Here is a 27457-nt window from a genome sequence, read left to right as displayed (position 1 = left end):
AATATATTTTAAAAAGTCTAATGTACATTGAGTGATGCTGTCTATATAAGTTTTTCACAGGCTTTAACATAAAAATCAATATCAGTTGATTTGATACATTAGCCTTTGTGAAAGTTGCAGAGCATTATTTCAAGATAACACAATCTTCTTATCTTGATTCAGTGTTGATTGAATTGTAATTGTCAGGGGTGTTTCCAGGGGGGGCCCTGAAATATATTTGGCCACCCCAAGTGCCACCCTGTTATTCTTACCTCTTCCAGGCTGTAGCAGGCTCATCCATTGGTACCAACCATGGCAAAATAACGCTCCAAAGTCAGGTAAAATTTTAGCGATGGAAAAACTGAGGTGGCCATTTTCAAAGTGGTCCCTTAACATCTGACCTGAAGACATTTGAATGAAAATGGGTTTTATGGGTACCTACAAGTCTCATTTACACACATGCTAACTTTATGCTAATCCCATGCAATTTGGGGGGGAAAAAACATACAGTTTTTTGCATGTGGTATAAATGTATTTTTGTATTTGAATATTTCTGCAGACTGGGGTCCATAAACAGTATTAGAATTGTAAAAACTGGGATACTTAATGACACCTCTGCATAAGCCAGTGCCCTACTTGTGCCACCCCAGTCAAAAAAGTCTGGAAACACCTCTGTGTGTACAAGTGTGTACTTTTTAATTAAAATGAATATGGTTTACAATTATTTACTTCCAAGCCCTGCTGGTAAAATGTTTGTGCCAAAAGGTGTATCTCATTCTTTTGCAAAGTATTTCAAACTTTGGCAATATTGTTTTTAAAATCATGCTCAATATGATAACACAAAAATGTGTTTTTTATTGTGTTTAGTAACAGCAAATTCAAGTTTGCACACAACACACTTATGTCCCTTTGGCTCCAAGCCCTCAATTATCACTGTACATTTCCTTTCTCATTTACATGAATAAATGTTTTTTAGCTGACTGACAGTAGAGAACCAGGTTCTTTGAATCTGAGAATATGGTAGGCCTTGGTGCCCCCAGTGGCAGTGATATAGAAAGACAATGTAAAAAAAACACTCCAGAGAATGACACTTGATATGATGAAAAAAAGAATTGTTCCTTTGTGAGATGCAGCACTTCCAGCTCTAAGGTACAGTAGATGGCCATAATAATACTCTGCTGCCATCAAGTGGCAAAGGGCATCACTAACATCGTCACAACAGCTGTTACAACCTCTGTTGTTAGTGTTTCTATAGCAACAGTCTTCCGTTACCTGGTGCAGGTGAAAACCAACCGAGGCAAACAACAGAGCAGAGAGAAGCTGTGGGGAGGACAACAGAACAAACATGAACAGCCTCATGTCCAGGTAGGAGTCAGTGCTTTAATGTTTCACATTATACACACAGTTGACAACAGGTAGTCTCAACAGCTCCTCTGTAAACTGGGGAGCTTTGGCCAGGGTGTGAACAAGCTAGTTTATTCTATATGTTGCAAAAAAAATTGCTAATTTACAATTATTTCTCTTAATTTGTCCTAGCAGGGATGCCCATGTGAAGAGCATGGAGCAGACGGTGAAACATGCTGAGAAGTACCTGGGTGAGATCTGCTCCCTGTTAGCCTCTTACACCCGGAAGACTGCCAAGCTCAGAGACAAAGCAGACCTGCTGGTAGCTCAGCTCTTCGACTTCTCCCAGACAGAGGAGCCTGAGCTCCAGATAGGCCTGAAAAACCTGGCTGAAGACCTTGCCATGGTGCAGGACTACAGGCAAGCTCAGGTCAGAGACACTGTGGTTTTCCATGAATCAATGTGCTCTGTTTTCTGCATCAAACTCTTTAATATGAGCTTGTTATCATGATTCATTGTTGCAGGTAGAGAGACTGGAGACAAGAATTGTTGCTCCACTAAAAGCCTACGGAGACATAGTCAAAAATAAAAGGGTGAGTTTGGATAAAGATTTTGATACTGACTTAGAGTTACAGAGACTGTGCCAAGTAACACTTTATTTTACAGTCCCCTAATTACCTGGTATTTACCAAAAAATTAGATAGCAACAAAATAGTTATTAGAAAAGTACCCAAAAGAACTGGCTAGTAAGTATAAAGTACTTTAGATTACTTACAGTACTATAGTAAGTATATGGACTAGATGGTAATGAAATCATTTGTGTAGTATCCATAAGAAAAAGAAAGTAAGTACTGAGTTTTTTTTACCCAAATAAATGGTTAGTAAGTACTTAGTTTCAACCCAGTAGGTACATATTACTGTTAGAAATATTACAGTATTTACATGGAAATACCATAAGTGTACCGTATTTTTCCAGACTAGAAGTCGCATTTTTTTTCATAGTTTGGCTGGTCCTGCAACTTATAGTCAGGTGCGACTTATATATGAAATTTAACATGTTTTTGACTAATAATTCCAACATGAAATGAGGAGTAGCCTAAACATTACCGTCCACAGCCGCGAGAAGGCGCTCTAGGCTTGTGACAACCAGAGCCGTTATATATACAACTATGTTCAGAAGCGACACAGAGGACGAAGAATTTAATGGATGGTGAACTTGCTACCGGTAACTTGCCTGTTGGACTCGGTGGCGTATTATGTTAATTTCTGTGTGCTATTGTGTTTAACTTGCATTTCCTGATTGAATGTCTGTTCTTGGTCTTAGATGCTGTAAAATAAATTTCTAAATAAGGTAGCCTCCCGAGTATTTGCTCTGCTGCCGGCGTTTGCCTAGACATCGCCCAAAATGCTTGATTGCATTGCATTCTCCACATTTTTAGCTAAATTTTCAGCATTTTTGTTCAGTGAATCTTTTGTAAATTGGCCGCCTTCATATCGCCCAGCTCACCTCATTTCACTCCTTCGTCTTCATTAACATTCCCGGTAGAATTCTCAATCTTTTTGGCCTCTGTGTGTCCAGTTACATAGTCTCTGTCTGTTCTTGGTCATGGATTTTGTGAAATACATTTCTAAATAAATGCGACTTATAGTCCGGTGCAACTTATATATGGTTTTTTCCTCTTCATGAGGCATTTTTTGACTGATCTGACTTATAGTCTGGAGCGACTTATAGTCTGGGAAATACGGTAATTGTTTTTACAATACATTGGTGAGTTACAGTTACTTACCTTTATATACCATATACTGCCAATCCCAAAGTATCCTGTTGTGGCTTGATGATGTGTCATAGGTGCTAATGCAATGTTTTCAGGAATCAGTTATATCAAATTTCCATGCTCTTAGATGCTTCGATTTAATTAACTAGTACCATGTTTTTTTGTGTGTGTGTACTAAACATTTACTAGCAAATAATAGTACAGGGAGTGCAAAATGAAACGATGCGTCGGAGTTCATCCTGAACTGTATACTTGAACTTGAACTTTTATGCCGATGCACCAGTGCAAGGATGGTAAACGGAATACAAAAACATACATGAGTACAGATTTCAAGTGTTCAGAAAATTCCTCCCAATCACCCATTTTACACTTCCTGCTGTTATTGGGTTCACTATGTGGGTTCACTGTAAAGTTTATCAGTTGTTCTGTAATGTTAGTTTTATGAATATGAAATGAAATATCCATAAAATCATCACTTAGTCAAGGGTCAATGATAGAAAAGGAAAAAGGTTGTTAACCACTGGTATAGTCTGTAAAAAAGGGGAAACAGGAGACAGCAGAATGTCAGTCCCACATTTGTGTAGCTTATCTATCTGTCATATACTCACTCTCGCTTGTCAGACTCTTGTAGGCAATCTTAATGATTTTTTCTGACAGTTAACATTTTTCAGACTTGTCTTTTGAGCTCCTCATTATCTGTGACAGCTGTAATTCTTGGCTGCTGGACAGATAATTCAGTTTTCAGTCTGTTGCTGCAACCAGTGCTGTTTTTGTCTTGTGTGGAAAGTGTTACATGCACTCAGTGCTGTAGTCAAGACCACCTCTGTCGAGTCCAAAGACCAGTCGACCTAGTCAAGACCAAGTCGAGACGAAGGCAAGACCAAGTCAAGACCGAGTCAAAACCGAGTCAAAGGAGGTTTGAGTCCAAGTTAAGTCCGAGTACTGGAAGGTTTGAGTACAAGTCAAGACCAAGTCCAAATGAGAGGGACAGAGTCAAGACCGAGACAGACAAAAATAATGCTTTTGCCATTGCCAGTGAAATAAGTTTTGATAACCAGATGGCCAATGTCAATGCCAATTCTAGATGGATTTAGAACTACCATAGCCATTTTCTGAACAAGCATGCATCATCATTGGGTTTGTTTTTAAGGAGGAAGTTACTTCAGAAAAAAAACAAAAACATATATTGCTGGACTTGGTCAAGACTAATTAGAATATTTGGCAAGACCAAAGACTGAGACAAGTCAGAGTCCATATACTAACAAGTCCAAGACAAGTCCGAGACAATTGAAAAAACGCCTGGATACTGGACTCGAGTACTACAGCACTGCATGAACTATATGAAAAATACTTGTGTGTTGTGTAGCTGACAGTGTATCTACCATTCAGGCAGATCTGAAGAAATTCAACAGTGATCTGAACAGAGAGCTGAAGGAGCTGCAGAAACTTGAGAAAGTCCGGCTGAGGAACCCAGCAGATCGACAAAGTATTGTATCCTTCACATACGGACTCTTTTTATCACCACACATGAGAAATGTGTTTTATTGACTTATTAAACTTTAATGAACCACCAGTGGGTCAGTCAAACCCCCACAACTTTATTTAAAGTTCTAGTGTAGTTGCCAAAAATTCCACATGGTATATTTCCATTTGGTGTAACCATAAAAATCATGCAATCTCAGGTTTGAATTTGGTTGAATTTCTATTTTTGGTGGGACTTCTTATGTTATGGATATTGGTTAGAGACATACATTGATATATTATATATGCAATTTACATCTATGGCCATATATCTGTTTTTATGATATTATACTTATAGGCACCACATATTATTATACATTATACACAATTACACTTGAGAATATTTTCTTGACAAGAACTTTCAGTCTCAGGTAATGTAAATTATTTTATTATTATCTCATGCATATGATGACATTACTGACCCTTTGGGCGGCTCATACAGACTATGAGGTAAAGCTTTGTTTGTTGTATCATGTGTTAATTGACAGGCAGAAGTAAATGCTCAGAAAGCTTCCAACAATGCCCAGCGCAGTATCAGACAGCTAGAGGAGGCCATCACAGACTTCCAGAGGAAGAAGCTAGAGGACATCAAAGTCAGTCTCACACACACACAGTCTACATATATAATACATCCTCCAGGTAAAGCATCAACGCTGCACTGATGGCAAGCATTGCTTTGATTTTTGGCAGGGGATTTTCACAGACTTCATCACAGTGGAGATGCTCTTCCATGCTAAAGCACTGGAGGTCTACACACACACATACCACAACCTGGAAGCAATGGACATTCAAAAGGATCTGGAGGTAGCTCATGCTAATGATACACCTGATAACAGCTGAAACTAAACTGTGTAATTACTGATATACTGTAACTGTAAAGAGAAACCCACCGTATACTACCTGCTCAGCAGCTAACAGCAGACAGACAGTTAGAGACTAGCTGATGAACAGAGTGAAACATTTAGCAGCTAAAGAGACAGTTATTTTTGTAACGAATTGAGACCTTAAACCTTTATCAGGCCAGAAACACCACTCTAAATGAATGTTGCTCTGTGTATGCTGGATGTGTAAACAGTTTTCTGTCCATTCAGCATATCAACTTTATAAGGTCATAATATGTAAAATGTTGCTCTGCTCCCCCTAAGAGGCCAAAAATAGATTAATCAGAGTTACAGAGACTGTGCCAGGTAACACTTTATTTTACAGTCCCCTAATTACCTCGTATTTACTAGGAAACTAGATAGCAACAAAATAGTTATTAGAAAAGTACCAAAAGAACTAGCTAGTAAGTATAAAGTACTTTAGATTACTAACAGATTACTTAAGTATAGTAAGTATATGGAAACATACCAGGAAACTAGATGGTAATGAAATAATTTCATAATCAAGAAAATAAGTTTTAAATAAGTTTAAATAAGTTAAGTTATTTTAGTAGTACTTCGTTTCTACCCAGTAGGTACATATTACTGTTAGAAATATTACAGTATTTACATGGAAATACCATAAGTGTTTTAGAATACATTGGTGAGTTACAGTTACTTACCTTTATATACCATATACTGCCAATCCCAAAGTATCCTGTTGTGGCTTGATGATAGATGCTTATGCAATGTTTTCAGGAATCAGTTAGTTCCATGCTCTTAGATGCTTCGATTTAATTAACTAGTACCATGTTCTTTCCCTGTAATAAATTGAAAACTGAAGCAACTATTCCAGTGAAACAGGTCGGTGCATCTGACAACTACCCCTTTAGCCAGGAACACTGGGTGGATGGTCATCCATCATCCAAAATAGTTCAATATTAGGAGGTCTCTAAGAGATTCAACGGAATTTACAACACACAGTATAAGAGCAGATCTACTCCAAAAAGGACAGTCAGGTGATAACGGTAGAACTAAAAGAACTACTATAAATATAAAACTGAGACTAAAAGCTTGAAAACTCTGATTATTTCTTGACTCCATAGCTGTTCAATGGACGAATCAAGATGTCCGACCCTCTGGCTGGGCGCCTAGACACCACACTGAGCAGCTACTCTTCTCCCCTCATGAGCCGCTACCCCAGTCCACCTCTGGCTTCCCCCAAAGGCCAAAGCCTCAGGTCAACGCCGGCCTCTACGGCAGGCCAAAACCACAGACAACACAGCCAGTACCCAGACACAGCCAGGAGGGTAAGCGCTGATGTCTCTGTTACCATAGTGACTGCTGGTCAATTCTAAACTGCTGTCCTGAAGGCCATCACTCAATGAGCCTGAGAATTCTCACCTTTTTTCATTTGCAGTCTCGCAGCACCTTACAACGCCAGAGAGGCGTGGAGGAGGAGGATGACCTAGAGGGGGAAGAAGAGGATGAAGAAGAAGAGGACGAAGAGGAGGAAGAAGAGGAGATGTATGAATCAGAGACAGAGGAGGGTCAGCACACCAGCAGGCAGTCTTATGCCGCTCAATATGCTCAGATTCGCAAATGGCAAAAGTAGCAGCCTGCGTATGGAAACACACACACACACACACACACACCTATGTGTACACAGTGCTGTTTTTGTATTAATGAAAACACTGTGTTGTTTCCTCCATACTATATAACAGATATGCTGATGACTGTACAGCTATCTTTCCATCAGCACTTCTTTTAATTTTTTGTTGTCACCAATCTGCATTATCCCCAAATTATGTTTACAATATTAAAGCTTTTAAAAAAAGATCTGGTTACTCTGGCTCCTCCTAGTGCTTCTACTGGTATTTACAAGAATTCACCACAGCTGAACAAAAACAACCAATCAGAGCCGAGAAAGACAGAAAGACACTTTAGGTTGGTGGCTTAAAGATAGTTGATTGTTGAGTTGGTAGTTGGCTGTTTTCGTCCAGGCCTGGTAGATTCTTGCAAATACCATTAGAAGCATTAGATTCTTCTAGTGCCAGAGGAACCTGATTGTTTCACAGATTATCTGTCACATGTACTACTGTGGGGATATAGGGAAAGTTTCAGCAAAAAGTTGACAGTGTGACAAAGTTATTTTTTATAAAAAGTTACCTACTGCAGCTTTAAATATGTAACACCGAATGCACTGAAAATTAAATTTGCAAATTAAAATGCATTTGCAGAAATGCTTTTTCATTTTAAGAATGTGGCTGCATTATCTGACTCATTAATAAAATAAGTAATCAATCATCCTATTTGCATTTTCTTCTTAACTGCACATTTTATGCCATCATCAAAAAGAAAACAAAGAGGAGATTGCTATTTCGTTTTCGTGGTCTGCCCCGCAAAATAGTGCCCATAATTCGAAAAGGATTTGGCAATCTGAGCGGCGCAGGAGAGTGACGTCAGTAGCCGCTCTTCTTCAGCTCCAGTAGAGGGCGGTGTGCACATTTCATATATCGACGCATGGAGTTCAAAAATCTGGAGTTAAACAAAAAAGTGCTAAAGTGTTAGATTTTGGGAGTTTATTCTCTCCATTTAACTACAGCTTGTGTTCAGGGTAACTCTTTGGCGGAGTGATATTTGGGTGTTCATTCACTGGGTGAGTTCACAGCTTTGTCCCGCGCTCCGCTCAGCAGTCTGCACTTGGACTTCACCGTGACTCCTGAGCCAGGTAAAAGTGCCATTTTACTCCTCAGACTACCGTTCTATTAGGCTTCTATCAGTATAATAACGGCACATTTCTATGTTTTGTCATAAACCTTTGCAAGGCCAAACTCGCTAGCTAGCTAGCTGTCAACTCGCTAGCTAACGTTAGCTGTTGAAGTTAATGTTTGAACTTGTCGGACCGAGCTTAATATAAATCGATGGCTCCGCTCATTTTACTTGTTTGTACTTAGCGCATGGAATTAACATCATACTCTCATTACTGATATTTCTTTGTGTATTTTAAGTTAACATTAGCCTACACTGTTTCTTCTTCTGTTGATGTATACTGAACACGTTAAGTAGTTTTTTTCTTAGTTGAGTCGGCACGGCTAGGAGGACCGTAACAGACTCGAGAAAGGGACCAGCCAGATATATATATATATTTATATATACACACAGTTCTGCTTAAGACAACAGCCGGACAGCTTGCACCGCGGCTCCGTCTCGTGTTGGAGAGGTTGTTTTAACGTAAATGGCGGAGTCTTTCTGGATGTCAGTGAACGTGTTCGATACTTGTCAGCGACTTTTTTACAAGCTTAGAGGCTATCTCTCAGTCATTTCCGTTGTAAAGACATGACTGGGACCACTGGATATTATGCTAAGCATGCTATAGATTGAATAACAGCTCCTACAAAGACTCTTCTGTTAGAGTGACAGTCCACATGTTGCTTTTAGTACTGGTTAAATGATTATTTTTCCCTCAAGTGGTAAAGAGGTTGTTGAAGGTACAACAAGGAAGGACAAAGCAGGTATGTGATGTACCTATGTGTTGTCTGATGTCATTAAAGGGGAAATAATAATTTAATAATGTGTTGAATGTTGTGCTTCAGTGCAGCAGACGTTTCTCATACCAGAAGATAAAGTGCTAAAAGTCACAGATGAGCAGGGCATAGAGGTGGATGAGAATGTCTTTCCAGAACTTGCAACAGAAGCAATGTGTTTTGTTATCTCCACTGATGATGGTAAGGGGATTGACAATTTCTGGGTTTGTTTGTTTTTTGCAGAAAAGCTTTTACAGCTTTGTGTTAATGTTGTCTGCCTACCACCTTGTGGTAACCTTGTCCTCCACAAGGAAAACATGTGAAGACAAATATTGTTGAGTTAATTATTATAAGTTATGTTATGTTATTTCCACTGCAGAGTGGGACAGCGACATGGCTTCTCTTCTTGTCTTGCTGCATCTTCTCATTCCACAACCAGCTGGAAGGAAGAGGCCCAAGAAGATCAGTGTCATAGAGGCAACAGATCATCTGGTGAAATTTCAAAAGGTTTGTGAAGACAGTACGATCTAATTCCAAATATTGTGGGTCATGCAACATTTTTTAAACTAAAGGCTTATATGTAGATGCTTGTCTTTGTGTTTCAGTCCTGCCAGAGCCTGGAGGATCACCTCATGACCACTGAAGGAAACCCTCAGCACTATCTTCTGGCCTCAGGGACTTCTAAAGTAAAGGTTTCCAGCTTCTACATAGTCTTGGATAGAAAGCTTCTTCCATGTCAGTCATGTACATCCTTGGGTGCATTTGATGAGTTGTTCAAGTCCCACTTTGTTTTCAGTGTGAAATAAGATGATGCTCTGTCCAGTCTGTACACATTTTTGCAAACTACTCTGTACAACATTGATATAGGTACAACAGAAGAAACTCCAAGAGTCAAAGAGCTAAGAGCAAAGCTGTTGAACAAGCAGTAATTAGCTTATCCAGCAAAAATGCTCAGATGTTTCCTTTGTGCTTCATCCTTTGGTACAGCGTTACCTTTGTTCAGGCACCTCAAACTAATTCATGGGATGTACCCTGGGAAAAATTTGAGAATAAAATGTGGTCAAGTAGGATGTTGCTTGCAATTTTCAAGTTATTCTGGATTTAGAAGACACTTGATTAAGATACATGCTTCTGGTGATAACACCTGTGTGCCTCCTGAGACCCCCTCTAGCCATGACAGCCAACAGCACAATAATTCTCAGTGCTTTAATGATGGAACACCCTCTACTTCATCCCAAATTATTGAGGCAGGCCCTTCAGTGTCAACTCACAGCAAAGATATGTGTGCCTGATGTGTGATTCACATTTGTATGTCAGAGGGTTGTATTATTTAAAGTATTAACATTAGCTATATGGAATTCACCCTTGTTTTTATGTACATGTTTATGTAATTAAATTACAGGTTTAAAGTCTACCTCATGTTAATACATTCCATTACAGAAAAGTTCTTTGTTATCCTGTCAGACATTTGTGCAATGCTTTTATACTATGCACTTTCTGCACTTTTCTTTATGCACTACAGAAAGATGTGGTACTGACATGATTTTTGAAATAACTGCCTGTTCCAGCTGTTTAGCTGCTGTTAAAGCAGTTTGTTTTAAATGTGAATATGTCTGGTTGGTTTGCTGTAACATGTTTACAGTTTGTAAAATGCACACATGGATTTAAAATAAAAATGTGTGGTAATCAAAGTTTTTTGTAGTCATTTTCACCTAAAATATTTTGTGTTTTTAAATATTAACTCAGAAAAGTGTTGAATAAAAACATATTTTTAAGTGTTGACTGTTAACACCATGAAAGAGTTCACATTAAAATGAACTCCAGGTGAGAATTGTATTTTACCCCACATGGGATTAGTTTTTTAACTCCCACAAGTGTTCAGTTTTAACTCCACAAAAGAATTAAAAAATCAACTCCCGGAAAAGAGTTACTTTAACTTTTCCCTTGAGTACATTCGATGGTCTCACATGTACACTCAAATGTAGCCGATTCTGTGGTCTGTCCCGGGACCATTTGGACTCTGGCACGGACCAGTGGTCAACCACTAGGTAGGTGCGCTAAAGACACTGGTGGCACAGCGGTCATGACCAGCTTCTTACTGGCACAAAAGGATCTAAAATGACTGGTCCTGACCACCTCCTATGTGATCTGTTGTTTGGACCAGTTGAGTGATCTGTGGAGTGTTTGTTTGTTTGTATTTATTTTTAATACAACTTTTCCCGTTTCTCACTGTGTTAGCAGAATAGCCTAAATGTGAGAAGCCATAATCGTTTGTCTATCCAATGTTATTGATCACTATTATTAACAGAAATCATAATAACAATGATTCAATTATTATTATTAGTCATAGTTGTATGAGTAGTACTATCGATTATGCAGGTCAGTGTGTTTGTGACCTGCAGCACAGTCCTCTCCAGCTCCTACCTGGCACGGACCAGTGGTCACTACCACCAGGGGCGCTAAAGACACTGGTCTGTCTTGTGGGTAGCACCATAGACATAATATACATAGACACCTCATAGACTGACGCTGCCTATTGGAGCTGACGTATCAGCGCGGCCGCCATCTTGGATGGGTCTCCAATGCGCCCGCCCTGCATTTATTTCTACTTAGGAAGGTGTATACCTTTTTACCGGATTTTCACACGGTTTCGTTTGTGACAAACGGCAGAGATTTAGTTGTGATACAGGGCACTGTCACACATTGAAAAATACGTGCTTTCATGCTAAAAGACTTTGCATTATGCTCTTTAACAAAGACATATGGTAGGCTATGGCATATTGATAAATGTATAAATGAATTAATTTTATATTTTAATAAAGAAACAAGTTTGATTGTTCATTTGAATTTATTTCGCACCATCTCTAAGCCTGACAATCTGACCCGTCCTGTCAAAATCATGAGGCTTGAAGTGCTCACTACAGAGCTTTGATGACTCAGTTGCAACAAAACCCTCCCATCTTATAGCAACTTCCCATTGCCTCCTCAAGCCTGTATCACTGGGATACCTTCAAAATGTGAAGAAGAAAAAAAAAACAGCAAGAGACAATGAGAGAGAGTACCAGTTCCGATGACATAATATTATAAATGGTAAAATAATTAAAATTATTGTTCAATCTGACTTGTGAAAGGTAATCCCACGCGATCTGGTATCAATGCTGCGCTGGTTATTGCAACCGTAAGCTGCACAAAATACAGGCATAGTTGCTCGTTGACTCTGATTGACTCTGGTGCTAGCGTAGAGTGAGGAGACCCATCCAATATGGCGGCGACGCTGGATACGTTCCTCACGTCATGAGGCGTCTACGTATGGGTAGCACGGTCAGCACGGAGCTACCAGCTTCAGACCCTAAGTTGACCTCAGTTGGTAATATATGTTTTGCTACCACAACGAGGAATAATAATCGTTACATTCGCTCTTTATTCCAGAGAGATGTCCCCAGTATCCCTAATGTTGTTCCCTATTGGTCTAATTTTGTTGACAACTTGAATTGGGGAAATATCTGGAACCTTCCTTACAAATACCTCCTTAAGAATAAAGTAATAGAAGTCTCTTTCAAAATCATACATAGGTATTATCCTGCTAAGCAATATCTCCTTAGGTTTAAGCTTGACATATGTGTTAACTGTTCTTTATGTGGAATATGTCCAGAAACAATGGTGCACCTGTTCTGACCCTACACCACCACTTTCTGGAAAGATCTTTCCCGATACATTTCTGTTAAACTTGTCTCTGATTTTTCTTTGTTGTGGAAAGATGTACTGTTTGGTTTCCATGAAAACAAAAGTAAAAAACAGAAAGAAATATACCTAATCAATTTGTTGATCATTTTAGGGAAATATCATATACACAAAGCCAAATTTAGTAACTCTAAACCTTCTTTTATTGCTTTTGGTAAGGAAATGGAACAGTACATCAAAACCATCTATGATTCAAAAAATACGAAAACGAAATAGCAATCTCCTCTTTGTTTTCTTTTTGATGATGGCAGAAAAATTTGCAGTTAAGAAGAAAATGCAAATGCAAATAGGATGATTGATTACTTATTTTATTTATGAGTCAGATAATGCAGCCACATTCTTAAAATGAAAAAGCATTTCTGCAAATGCATTTTAATTTTCAAATTTTACATTTCAAATTGAATTTTGGTATCTATTTGCTGGGGCATATTTTGAAAATTAAATCTCAAATGTCTTTTTCTTTTTCATTTTAATTAAGTAAAAGAATGAACAGTCTTGAAGAAGAAAATTAAAATGCAAATAGGATGATTGATTATTAATTTTATTTATGAGTCAAATAATGCAGCCACATTAAAATGAAAAAGCATTTCTGCAAATGCATTTAAATTTAAATTTTGGTCACGATTCGCTTCCATATTGTTCAGGTGAGTAATTGGTGTATTTGTTTATAATGTCTGAGTCAACTCAGCAAAAACAAAAATCCCCAAATAAATCTAGATGGATTAATCTGATTCATTATGTTTGATTTTCAAAATGACAAGTCTTGCAGGTTGAAGATGTGAAGGAACACTCATCATACTAAGAGCTGACATTAAGCAGCACACTCGTAACACAAATGCAATCTCTTTCTTTAATGTCAAAATTTTGGCATATCTTGAATTTGTTGTTGCGATACAACAATTAATGCAAATTCCCTTAATCCCTGTGAATTCTGCGCGTCCTTGAAAGTTTTTCGAATCACTGCAACTTTTATGCAAATATGTCCAATCATTGTAGTTTCTTACACAAAACGTTGAGCCATACGTCACCAAACTCACTTCCTTCTTTCTAGTGATGAAGATGCAGACCATGCAGATGTGTGTGATGCAAACATACAACAACTTTCATAATAGGATGGACCATCTGTCTATCACGTTCTATCGCGAGTGAACTTCAACCAATCAGATCAATGAACCAATAAGCCAATCGGTAGAAGAGTGAAAACAACAAGCCTTCAGTGCCATTCTTTGCTCTTCTTTCAATCAAGAAATACTCTCCAGCACACACCTAGTGTTAAACCATGCCTTAGCTCATGCTGCAGCTGCCAATAGTTCCTCAAAGGTCACTGATTGGTCTGTACCATTACTTTTGTGCCTTTTGTTTCTATGTTGATGCCTTGTGAGCCCTAATTTGAAGCACCTGTACTTGTCATTAAGTCAAATAATTGCTGGATTTTAATCGAAGAAGGCACAATGTGCCAAAATGGCAATTTCTAGACCTTTAAATAAAAAGATTGCATATGAGTTGATTGAGTGGCATCTCCCTCCCTTTTCCAAAGGCTTGCAAGTTGAACACAATGTTTTTCAAGTGTCCGAAAAGCATGTTTGTTGCAAACATGCAAACATCATATCCCAGGGACTAAGAAGCCTTAAAGGACTAGTGTTTAGGAATTAGTGATATGAGATGACAAGATTACTCACCTCCCTGTTCCAAGCATGTAGAAGCTACTGTGGAGGCCCTGAAACTATCTATGCAGTGTTTGGTTTGTCCATTCTGGGCTACTGTAGAAACATGCTGGTTCAACATGGCAGACTCATTCTACACAGCGATTGTTATTCTTATTTGAATTATACACTAATGAAAACATACCTATGGACATTATATTGGAACTTTAATACTTAAAGTGAAACACTCCAGAATACTAGCTAGTTAATTTGACTGAAACTGAGAAACTGTGGTGTTACTAGTAGTAGAAAAACAAACGAGAAAAAGGTTTTGTAATGATTTACTTTTGAGAAATTAAAGAAATGTTGAGTAGTGTCTACTGTGTCCACAGTCATTTACTGGCTCATCTGCAGCAGCTGATAGGCTGTGAATAGTACCCTTCTCAGATCTACCTTATCAAAGGGTTGTCAAGCCTCATCCTGCTGGCTTACTTCTCCGGTGTGTCTGAAGATCTCAGGTCTGCTCCACAACATGAGCAAAGAAACAATGATTTTGTCACAACAAACAGCCTGTTCTCCTGTTATCCTCCAGTTATTCAGCTCTGGCTGGCAGATACTAGAATGTGTAGAAGTCTCCGGAGGGATGGCAGATAGATGGTACAGTGACTCTCAGTCAGGGATTTAGTCTGTAAATTATGCCTTTTTTTTTTTAAAATTTACAGTAAATCACAGTTGCCTCTTATGACTAATGCATTTTGCACTGAATATTTTTAACCATTCATAGCAGTGAAAATTATGGTTTTGGATTTTTAAAGACTTGAACTCAAAATATAGTCAGTGCTTTGATATATGGAGAGAAGAAGATCTTTCCACAAAGGGTCTGAAGAACTGTGTTGTTATGAATGGAATGGGGTACAAAAAATGTGTCATTTGTTCACTAGAGAGTGGACTTTAGAGTCCATTCTTACATTCCAGGGAGGTCATTGTTTGTGGAAATCTGGATTATTAATCAACTCACGTATCGTTACAATATGGAGTTCCACAGGATTCCATCCTTGGGCCCTTACTATTTTCCAATCACATGCTACCACTTGGTCATATTATTAATAAACACAATATCAGTTACCATTTCTATGCCTTTGAGACACAATTATATCTCTCCTTTGACAGTAATGACACCAGTCAATTAAACAACATCCATGTGTGCATCACAGGTATCAAGAACAATGGCATTTAATCACCTCCTACGAGCTGAAATGGTGTCTGAGATCCTCTGGTAGGTCATTCCTGGCCATTCTTCTTTTAAACCTTAAAATTGAAGGTGACCAGGACTTTTCAGTTCAGTCGCCTCAGTTGTGGAATGACATCAGGGAAGCTAACAGGTTGTCTTCTTTTTAGTAACTTCATGTTTGGTGACATGGTAAAGCAGCATGGGATCATGGGAGTTGTTGTCTTCACCACCATTATCATCATTCAAGAGGTTTCTACCTGGAGTGCAGGTCTCCTCCTCTCTAAAACAAACAGTCTCACTGATTAAAACTAGTAAAAACTGAATAAAGCAGTTCCTCCTTAAAAATATCACTGTTTCTCCCACACTATTAGGCAGATAAAGGACAAGCTGCTGCTAACATTAGTTCAGCTTGTTTCTCTGACAATTAAACAAGCAAAAACACTGGCTTAAACGTCAGCAGGGGAGCTAATGACAGAGCAGAATCCCTTACCCATGATGTCTGCCGAGCAGGCCAAAACTTCAATGTCAAATCAAATAATAATCACCGACTGATGGCCAAATTTGTCAGCTTAGGAATGTTTAATATTCCATATAGTCAGAAGCTAAAACATTTTAACATAAAGGTGAAAGGAGTACATTTCACTGAATGCACTTACAGAGCGATACCACTGGGCTGCATTGATCTGAAATGAGATTATACTGGAGGCCAAATACACAGAGCAGGAATACTGGATATCAGAAATACAGGTAGATAAAAGAACATCAGTAAGTGTGTGTGTGTGTGTGTGTGTGTGTGTGTGTGTGTGTGTGTGTGTGTGTGTGTGTGTGTGTGTGTGGATGCTGTCAGCCTAGTGGCACAATGAAACCTCAGCTCCTGCATCTGGTTAAATATAGCAGGGTTCTTCAGAGATAAAAAAATATTCTTCACAGTATTTTTTCATCACATCCATGCATGTCATTGTAAATCATCCATGACACACCTCAAATGGCACTTAAAAAAAAGAAAAAGAAAGAAAAAAAGAAAAGGTTGTTTACTTTCATTGACACGGTAGGTATAAGGATGAGTCAAGGATCAGACTCGAGGAATGTGTGTTGCCAGAGTGTGTGGGTTGCTGCTGTTGTGATGAGCTGAATCTTCCTTTGGGCTGCGTTTAATGACTTCAATCGAGTGTTTGCACAATACGACGAACGCACCGAAGACGTACGGAACCAAATCTCGGCGGATGGAGATCACAAAACAGTTCGAAAACCAGCTGAAATTACCCTGAAATGATACATTTGCACAGAGAAAAAGCACAGGAAACGTCACCCCCCATCCTCCCTCTCCTCAGTTTTCCCTTTTTTTTCTTCAAAAGCAGACACAACAAACAAATATAAAAACATCTGGCACTGCGAACACTTGGCATCTGTCAAATCATAAAACAACACAACAGTGGAAATAAACTACGCGGTTTTCGTCGACAGCCAATGTCTTCACAGAGGCAGCACAGCCAGGAGTCCCACACTCGCTCGCAGCAGTACAGTAGTAGTATTAGTACCAGTCAGCGCTTGATTGAAGGTGAAGTAGTACGTTAAGCAAGAGTCCACTCTCCCTCCAGGAGACCATTCTCAAGTCTGATTGTTAGCCAACCTATAAAGTGCTTTCAAAAAAATAATCTCCTCCATATCATAATCATCCTCATCTATACAACAGATCAGTGTCTCAGTTAGGGCGATGTTACGAGTAGGAAAGAAAAGAGAGGAAGAATTAAAAAGGGTCTATTCAGGCACGAGCAGAGAGCTCTTCTCTTTCTCCTCCTCTGTTCCTTCTCTTCACGGCTTTTCTTTTCCTTTCAGATTTTTTTACTTCTTGAAGGGTGTCAGTCTGCCGATGTTGTGCCAGAAGGTGGAGGTTTTGCGCTTGGGCTCAGCCAGCATGAAGACCTGCTGCTGGGGTAGAGCGGTGGGCAGAGAGGGGTGTTTCTGTCGCAGGAGGAAGTCATAGTAGGGTCTGGTCACCGCTGAAGAAGAGATAAATGAAAAATATAATTACTTATCACTTTCTTCAGAGTTATCATATACAGCTGAGAAAAGCTGACAGAAAGCATGTATTCAATATATTTATATAGGACTGTATTTATTTAGTGTCACAGGCCTGTAATTCTCAATTTCAGGTGGGTAATTAAAATAATGGCCAATCCGACATTGTATTGACATTGATTGTACATTGTGAATGCTGTATGAGCAGAGTTTGACTCTGGAAGGATATTTTCACATTCATACATTCATACATTCTACTGAATGTGAAAAGTTTCTCACTGGAAATCTGATTTTAAGTGGCACAGCCTACGAGCAGAATTTGTGACATCACAAAGTCAATTAAGTCAATTCTCGTCCAGTATACAACTTGTACAGTGTGATGTAGAAACTTGAAGCCACCAGTGCACATCCACTGAGAATGGACTTTACAGTGAAATAGGAGACTTCTAGGATCTTCCAGCAGGAAAACTTTAGAAATGAACAGTAGCATTTCTAATGAGGTAGAAGGCATAGATGCCTTGTTTAGGATTTTAATGTGGAAATTATACTTTTTTGTGGAAAAACATATCAGACACAGATTACTGTTCCAAGCAAGCTATCTGTATATTTTAATACATGTCTGGAGGGGACCTTTAAGCAGTAAAGGTCAGCTGCTATTGCCTTGGTTTGATCCCCGGCTCCTCCTGCCACATGTCGAAGTATCCTTGAGCAAGATACTGAACCCCAAACTGCTCCTGATGCCATGCATCGGTGTGTGAATGTGTATGAATGCATTAGTTTCTCTTCGATAGACTTTGCCATCGCTGGGTGAATGTGGCACGTAGTGTAAAAGCGCTCTGAGTGGTCGGAAGACTAGAAAGGTGCTATACAAGTAGAGGTCTATTTAATATTTACCATTTAAAACACAGGGAGTTACCTGTACTATCTGTGCTCACATTTCCACAGCCCTAATTCCGTCAGTTCAACAGAGCCATGTCATACTCATCTCTCTGCTGCTTTCACTTTATTTTATTTGAAAAAAATAATTTCTTTCACTAATTAATTACATTTGCTTCTACTTTGCCGTTTCTTTGTTTGACTTGATGCTAGAACAGGGATGGTAAATGGTAAATGGACCTGTACTTGTATAGCGCCTTTCTAATCTTCCGACCACTCAAAGCGCTTTTACACTACGTGCCACATTCACCCTTTCACACACATTCACTCAGTGATGGCAAAGTCCATCGAACAGAAACATTCATACACATTCACACACCGATGCATGGCATCGGGAGCAATTTGGGGTTCAGTATCTTGCTCAAGGATACTTCGACGTGTGGCACCAGGAGCCGGGGATCGAACCCACAACCTTCCGATTAAGGAATAGAACAACCAATTAAAGATGATTTGAAAATGCCAGGATTTCTGCACTCTCTTAAATCATTCGAAATTTGAGTTTGGTTTTTAAGGACAATGTTGTCTGACAATGCAATGCATTACAGAAATGAATAAGCCAATTCCATTAATAGCTTAGAAAACAAAAAAAGGTAAAAGTATTCAGTTCATTAAAGAAAACATTTGGATCGATGGTTGTGCCATATTTAAAACTGGCAATATTACAGTCATATTGTCTCTCTGCATTTTTTACATAGTTTTTATTTTCATAGTACAAGGTAAAATGTATATGGAAATGAAGAATGATTCTTTCATTCTTCAGTTAAAAAATGTTTTAACATTTTGTCAACTAAAATGTGTGTCATATGTTTCATCCTGTCTTGGCTTTCCTCTATATTTTCCTGAACCTCAATAGTGGTGGCTACTAGTCTTGAGTCTCCCTAGCTAGGCTAGCTATGGAGTCCAAGTCCAAAAAAAGAAGTCTCAGAGGAAAATAGAGAATTTTCTAGATTTGTTTGCTTCCGCAACCAATGCTGCTGGTTTACTGGTATGTTTGATCTGTGGTGAGAAATTAGCTTTATAAGTTTTTTTCCCAACAATAAATTTGATAGAAAAGGTTGCTGAACCCTGAACTATACTATCAGTGAAACATGTTTCACATTTAAAACATTTCATTAGCTCTAAAGAAAACACTTTTCCTGTTTTTAGCAGGTGTTTAATGTGAAACAATTGTGCAGGAAGAAGTTTCATTGACTCTGAAGAGGCGATAGCAACCTCTTCTACGAGGAACTCCCAATCCCTCAATCTTAAGCTGTTGATATGGTAATATTGGTGATAGCTTCATTTCATTAATAACAGCAATTTAACACTGATCAAAGAACAGTAAAGTAGAAGCAAGTGGAGTGCAGATATTTATTTTTAAAGGAGAGTGTGAGAGCGGGAATCTTCATAAATAACTCTGCTGTTCTGTGCTGAAGGAGTACTTTCAGTCCCAGTCCCAACCTTTACTGTAATTCCTAACAGGGATTCTGAGATGCTTGAAGAATAAGTCCTGGTGACAGTTTAAAAAAGGTCCTGCTGTATGCATGCAACAGTAAGGTTGCCTATGTCCAAGCAGCAGGGAGAAAAGAAGACGTCTTATAGAGGCTTAATATGATCTGAGGGGTATTATTATCCTTAAGTAAAGGAAATAAAACTTAATATAACTTATAACAGTAAATGGGGTGTAAAGTCTCCACTCATATAAACACAAACTCAGATACAACTGCTTAGTGCAACTACTCAAGTCCATACAATCCAATTAGTCACCCTTGGGTGCATACCTTTGGGTTTCCCAGCTGGATGGCTTTTGCAGGCATTCAGCATGGCCTGTTTCTTCTGAACCTCTGTGAGAGAGAACCCTGAGAAGAGAGGAATAAATGATGTCACTAAAAGCTTTCTAGTTATTCTGTCATGAACGAAAACATGACCACAGAAACAGAATCACTGATTTGTGCATCCAGCTGAAGCAATATGCACAAGAACAAATGGTTTCACACTATTCCACTGATCGATCGGTGTTAGTAACAAGTCAAGAAACACATGGTTGTGCCAACAAAGTCTGTGAAGAAGACTGTTAACAGCAAAGGTTTTAAACTGTTAAGAAAAAAATCGATGTTGGAAATGTTGCATGAGGAAGAAAATGCTCTTGAGACGTTTGTTAGACCACAAGAACATGCATACTATGCCATGGTGAGTGTTTACATCTATAATTATTATCTTATTCTTTCTTACAATCCGTTTCTAGTTTGGCTTCCTATAAACATTTTTGTTATGAAAGCGACAAGGATTTTGTGTCATTGAGATTTATATTGAATAGTAATTGATTTATTGTAAATGCTAGCAATCGGAGATTTAGAAAACACAGATCAAACACAGAAATAAAGTAAAATACAATACAGATTGTAATATATATTTGATATTTATGTGTGCATTTACTGTGTGTTAATTCAATAAAAAACATATTTAAAGGGCACTTATTTAGCTTTTTGTCTTTTGTTTAAGATATCTTTGGGGCTTTTTATGCCTTTACTTTGATACGACAGCTGAAGATAGACAGGAAAGGGGGGACACAGAAGGGGTGGATGACATGCAGCAAGGGCTGCAGGTTGGAACTGAACCTGGCCACTGCGCTGAGGACTCTGCCCACATAGGGCGTATGTTCCACCAGGTGAGCTACTGTCTGTTCCTGGGTTTCTGTCTTAAATGCCTGATTAAATTGTTTTTCATTGTCATTTCATCCCATGAATTTTCCATGACACATCAAATCACAACACAGAAAACAAAGCGAAGAGGTGTATTACATTGCAGTGGTATCCAGCAGAGAGCAGAATTAATCACACAATAATAAATGCAAAGCATGCTCATTAGTTTTAATTAACAAATATAATATTTTATTGTCTTTAATTGACAGAGACAGCTGAAGAATGACAGGAAGGGGGCAGAGAAAGAGAGGATGACACGCAGCCCAGGTTGGAGTCAAACCCATGGCAGCTGCAGCAAGGACTCAGCCTTGGTTGATGGGGCGCCATCTCTAGCAGGTGAGCTACCCAGGTGCCACCCGATGGGAACCTTTTCTTGAGATGGGGATGTATTGTTTGTACCAAAATATAAAAACTAACAACAATCAACTGTCCAGTCACAGGTTAGAGGCATATTATTGCAGCAGCCGTGACATATACTCTTTCACATTGAAACACTATCCTGTGGGCCAGTGTGCTGGAGGGACACTATTGACTGTGATTGACTGTGTGCAATATTATGAATACTCAATCATAAAAGTAACTAGGTGTATGGTCTATAGTATGTTTGTTCCATAAACTCTACTATGGCACACAGGAAACTTGTCATGGCTGCCATTAGCTTGTGTCAGCGATGATCGGCTCCATTTCAATTATGACATGGTATTAAAGTCTCGCCCATATAGCTTTCAATAACTAATTAAAACCAATCTTAATGGAAGAATTAATACTTGGACATACATCAGTGTGATTAAAAACTACCTTAAATAACAGAAACCATCTTAGGGATTTTTTAGTTTGTCCCATGTTCCATCTGCTAACATGGAAGAGGCAACAGACTTTATGAGCTATACTGCAGTCAGCCACCAGGTGGCAATCGAGATGTTTTTGGCTTCACTTTTAGAGAGCTGTCATGTTGATGGTTCCAATACTAAATTCATTTATATTTACTTGTATTTAATTTGAGCTGTTTTTGTTTAAATAAATAACTATTTGCCTTTAATAAGTACCAAATTACAGAGTTCCAGGAAAAAGTGAAGTATAGACCTGTAAAAAAATGGTTCCCTGAATTTTTAAGCAAATTTGACTATAGCAAATCACATGATTTTTGATTTAGTAGATTACATACATAACCTTAACATAACCTTAACATTATTTTAACAGTCCTCTCCTGAATGCCTATATAATATACTGTATAATACATTATATAATATTCAATATACAGAGAGGTGAAAACACTCACTAAAATTAGATACAAAGTTTGACTAATTTTAATTTTGAGCCTGGTGAGTCTGTTTGCTAAATACAGCACGTGTCTGAGGAAGAAAGCGTCATATCTGGGGCAAATGCTGTAAACCTTCACTAGCACAAAAGCACTGATGTGCTGAAAGCTTTGGGTCTGTTGTATACTAAGGGACTAATTCAATGTGACATCACCCTCTCAACCTGCTTCATCACTCTAAACCCAACCAGAGTGCTCTAACCTATACAAAAGGTGAATCCAACAGACTGCCCATGTCCACACCATAACCCAACATGCATTTAATGGATGGAAATGTGCAGGACAAAAAAAGAAAAAACACTAAGTTGTCATAGTATATATAGACAACAACTTACAACAGAAGCCTGGTTGTGTGTAATGGAGAGAACTGAGGTACAATCACTGACATTCTGCTCCTATATTCTTTGGACCAGCATCATAGAAATCCATTTACTGCTGGCAGCCCCATATTCCTTGACACACAGCCAAGTGAGGACATTAAAGTATTAATGCAGATGTAGTGGAGGGAGAAGAAAGGAGGATACTGATACTTGCATGATAGTTTAAGGAAACCGCTCTGTGGTTTGTAAAGAAAGAAGCTTGGCTGAGATGTTATGGAAACGATGCTGGCTAATACGATACGTTATGACATGACAATACCATATACCATTATACGACAATAAGATACCATATGATAAAATTCCATACCTTACCCTACCCTACCATACCATACGAGAGAACTTTAACTTTAGTTTAAATTGAAATTCAAGAAATCTACATATAGATTGAACATAGTTACACATTTGACACTTTAGGATCCTGTATGTTACCTATTGCTTAACATGAAATGTCTTTCAAGCTAGTGGAATTGTATGAGTGTCGAACAAGACGGGGCTAATTCCCTGGCAAAAGATTTTAAAAAAGAGCACTGCTTGAGTCAGGGCCAAGGAATCAGAAGATCACAGGTTTGATTCATTACAGTGTTTTCTGTGTCTTACAGATCATTCGACTAGGGCAAACAGAAACTGTGCATTTGTCTGACCTGTCTCACGGTCATGCTGGACCTGAATCCTCTCGTCAGCGAAGGCTCGGAGCCAGCGCTGTTTCTGCTCAGGCTTCTTGGCACACAGGAGGTGGACCTCATCTCCAGCCAGCGACCGCAGCTTCAGGGCGTTCTTCACACTGATGTTGAAATCCTTCTCCTTGCCATCCTCCACATCTATCACCTCCATGTGGTCCATGTCCACCCGACCCTTGTAGTACAGCATGTCCCGGCGCAGGAGGTCCTACAATGGTAAGGCAAATATAGCAAAAAATCCTTTTTATACTCAAATACAATAGTTTGGTTGATTTATTTCAACCAAACCAGACAGGTATACCTGTTATTGGAACAGTGGAAAGACTAACAAATACAGTATTGATGAGTTTTATTTTGTTTCTGGCAAGTCTGAATGTGAGTCTGAGTTTGTTTATGAAGTGGGAGGTAAAATTAGTGTTTCGGTCAATGGAGTCTGGTGGGCCGTGGCTTTTAGCATTGCACATTTCATCATAAAAGTGGGCACTCAGATTACACTACATGCAATTAGAGTGCTGCTACTCAGACACATTTAAGGATACCACCTTGCTCACTGGAAAATGTTGATGTCATCAAAAATATAAGCATTTAATAAATTTAGTTAATATTTGGATCATGGCCTTTCCTGAATTAGAAATCAGCCACTATTGCACAGTATGAAATGATTGATTAGCCCATTAGAATTCCACATGGACCACATTTGTTATGGATGTGGGCAATCGAGGACTTAATGTATGAGGATTACTTTGTTTCTCATATAAAATCATAAATCAACCATTTGCGCACTACAAGTGCCTTTTTAGGATGATTCTTCTTGCATAAAACAGTGTAAAATACAGTGTAACATGCTAAGGCACCTTTTTGCAGTAAACCATCTGATGATCAAAAAGGAAAAACATTCTCTGTTGACTCTTGGCTTGAGGCTGGGAGAGCTTGGTCAGCTCCCCTGAAAAGATGAGATCAGAGCTCCTGCTGAGAACGTCTTCACCCTTCATGGATGGAAACACACACAGCTGTTACTTTCTACCTGTTACAGTTGCAGTAAATGGTGGGAAGTGAGAGACCATTTCAGAACAAAGATGCTTCTTGCCACACCTCCCAGTCCTCTATTGAGCTCTGCCACTGGGCTATTTTGTCGATGTTCTCAAGGCGCCGTTTCCTCTCGTTGATCAGCCTGGCCACGTTCTTCATGGCGTTTAAGGCTGCCTCCACATCTTTGTAGTCCCTAAAGACCAGAGAGAGACATGCAGTTGGTGCATGAAGTGGAAACTAACACACGTGGACAAAATTGTTGGTACCCTTCCGTTAAAGAAAGAAAAACCCACAATGGTCACTGAAATAACTTGAAACTGACAAAAATAATAGTAACAAAAAATGTACTGAAAATTAACTAATTTTTTTCAATCTCCTCTAGGAGTACCATCATTTGTGGTGGGCGGCTGTGGCTCAGAGGAAGAGCGGGTCGTTCCTTAATCGGATTGTGGGTTCGATCCCCGGCTCCTGGTGCCACACGTCGAAGTATCCTTGAGCAAGATACTGAATGTGGTGTGTGAGTGGAGTGTGTATGATTGTTAGTTTCTGTTCGATGGACATTGCCATCACTGAGTGAATGTGTGTGAAAGGGTGAATGTGGCACGTAGTGTAAAAGCGCTTTGAGTGGTCAGAAGACTAGAAAGGCGCTATACAAGTACAGGTCCATTTACCATTTTTGTCGAGGCCAGTTTCATTAGTTTGTTTTTTAAAATGATTCTATTAAACCACCATTCAAAAGCAATGTCTGATTTTCATTAGTTAATTTTCAGTAATGTTTTGCTAACATTATCTTACTTACATAGGCTATATGTCACTTTCATGTTTTAACCATCTTGGAAATGTGGTTGTATTTTCAGAATAGACAAGTCTACTTCATAGCATATTATCTAAGTACAGGAAAGGAGAGAATTGACCAAGGTTCCAAAAGGGGCAGGACTTAGGGAGGATCAACTATGGATACACAACAACATTTGTCCGATCTGACCAATGAGGGCTGGTCTGTCTATAGAGGAAAGAATAAAAGTGACATCAGAACACACTTCCACAGATCCTTCCCTGTGTGAACACGTGAAGAATGTGCAGTCACCTGTGCTGGGGGTTGGTGTATTTGAGCAGCTCAGCCAGCTGCAGTGGGTACTTGCAGATCTTTTGAACTGGGGTGAGCAGGAAGCCATCCAAGGAAATGTCAATCATCTTCTGGAGCAGTCGGCAGGCCTCGAAGAAGAACACGTACTTGTTGACCTTCATGAGCTTAGAGAGCTGGACGCAGGCGTTGGGGTGGTTGTTGCAATACTCCGAATAGATCTGGAAATCTGTTTGCTACACAGAAAACACAACAAGAGAAGGGGTTAGAAGGATGAAAATATTTTGGTACAATGTTTCACCCACAGTAAAAAGTTAGGCACTCATACTCCTACATTACATAAACTATATAGATATTAGTTTAAGGGTTTAAGACAACAAAATGAAAGAGACAAAGGAACAGTGGAAGACTTCTGACATTTAGCAACAACCATTTTTTACATACAGAAATTTCTTTTTGCAAGTTCTGTAGATTCTGAACGTGACTCATCTTACGTGTTCGAGGAAGCAGCAGCCAATCTCGCTGAGGTGCGGCTGCTCCTTGTTGAACTTCTTCTCCAGGTCTTTCAGGAACTTCCTCTGGAACCGGTAGATCTCTTCAATATTGCCAAAGATGGTACGAAGCTGCTCTTCATTGAACATGTCTGTCCTCTTGCGGCACTGTTTGATGTAACCCTTATGGAAAAGAGAGACACACAACATGAATAAAAACTAATCACACATACACAAAAACGCAGACTCTCATAGGCCACCTGAGCAGCGCGTGACAGCTGCGTCTACAGTGCATGTTTCCCTAAACACTTTCCCCTGTATCATGTCCATGACAAACTGAAGTGGAGTACGGAGGAGGAAGGAGTTGGCAGCTTTTTGTGAGGCTGCAACTTTCATTACTTTTTTAACCTTTTTTCCGTTAGCTTAATTTCGCTTTATTGAATTTTCCAGGGTCCATTTCAGCTTATATTTCAGTAAGGTTTTTATTAATAAATGTCACTATATTTGCAATTACTCTTGAATACTGGGCTGCTTCTTCAACATCCCTTTTAATGTTTTATGGTGCCAAGTTACATCATCTGCTCTTTACATGGCTTGGTGGTGCTACAGTATAGTAAAATGTTGTTGGGGGGGAATAAACTGCTACACTGCTAGACTGCTACAGAGGTTCTTCTGTATTTTCCTGTTAATGAAGATCTTTTGTTTTCCATCCAGTTGTGCAGATGTAATAATGTACTGTATTTGCTTTTGATCAAGTTGTTTTGTCAGGAATTGGAATAAGTTACATTTGTATAAAATAATAGGTAACTATCAGAATTCTAAAAACTGTTATTTATCTTTTGGATGCTTGATTTGGTGATCTTGTTCAAATCAATGCAGTGTCATGTACGTATGCTGTATATTACTTTTATTTTCAGCTGGTGGATACCAGTGTATCAATAAGGCATAATGCAGACCTCACAGATGTCTTTAAGGTGCTTGATGTAGTCTCTCTCTGTGCTCATGATCTCATTGATGACATTGGTCCTCATCTGCTCTTTGCAGGGTAAACCAGGTCCCAGCAACAAGCCCAGACTTGCACGGTCCTCTTCTCCAGCCTGAGCCTCCTCCAGGTGGGCCAGATACTCCTCCATTGGCTCATCCTGGTTCACACGCAACTGAGGACAACACAGGTAACTTAAAGGCCCAGGAAGAATTCTGATTTCCCCCAACAATTAACTC

The 27457-nt window shown here is 39.1% G+C and overlaps 2 protein-coding genes across 8 annotated transcripts in view; one reads left to right on the top strand and one right to left on the bottom strand.

The window, feature by feature from the left end:
* Window positions 1–1242: 1242 nt before the first annotated feature.
* LOC127369188 (CBY1-interacting BAR domain-containing protein 2-like) lies at window positions 1243–7786 on the top strand. The gene is made up of 9 exons (XM_051410296.1): window positions 1243–1344; window positions 1519–1753; window positions 1848–1916; window positions 4488–4589; window positions 4985–4990; window positions 5108–5212; window positions 5310–5423; window positions 6586–6789; window positions 6900–7786. Exons 1-9 carry the CDS (start codon window positions 1325–1327, stop codon window positions 7092–7094), a joined length of 1050 nt encoding a protein of 349 aa, XP_051266256.1. The 5' UTR covers window positions 1243–1324; the 3' UTR covers window positions 7095–7786.
* An 8395-nt stretch (window positions 7787–16181) lies between these two features.
* arhgef4 (Rho guanine nucleotide exchange factor (GEF) 4) overlaps window positions 16182–27457 on the bottom strand; it is a 127444-nt gene continuing 116168 nt past the window's right edge. For all 7 annotated transcript variants that reach the window (XM_051410209.1, XM_051410210.1, XM_051410213.1 and 4 more), the window contains 8 exons: window positions 27193–27393; window positions 26240–26419; window positions 25749–25981; window positions 24725–24854; window positions 24487–24618; window positions 23597–23840; window positions 20337–20414; window positions 16182–17621 (listed from right to left, as the gene is read on the bottom strand). In XM_051410209.1, the coding sequence (XP_051266169.1) occupies window positions 17464–17621; window positions 20337–20414; window positions 23597–23840; window positions 24487–24618; window positions 24725–24854; window positions 25749–25981; window positions 26240–26419; window positions 27193–27393 (1356 nt within the window). In that variant the 3' untranslated portion in view covers window positions 16182–17463. The remainder of the gene's footprint in view (window positions 17622–20336; window positions 20415–23596; window positions 23841–24486; window positions 24619–24724; window positions 24855–25748; window positions 25982–26239; window positions 26420–27192; window positions 27394–27457) is intronic.

Source organism: Dicentrarchus labrax, unplaced genomic scaffold (genome assembly GCF_905237075.1).
Source record: "Dicentrarchus labrax unplaced genomic scaffold, dlabrax2021, whole genome shotgun sequence".
In the NCBI taxonomy this organism is placed as follows: Eukaryota; Metazoa; Chordata; class Actinopteri; family Moronidae; genus Dicentrarchus; species Dicentrarchus labrax.
Note: the sequence above shows the minus strand (reverse complement) of the source record. Positions and strands in the feature narration are given on the sequence as shown.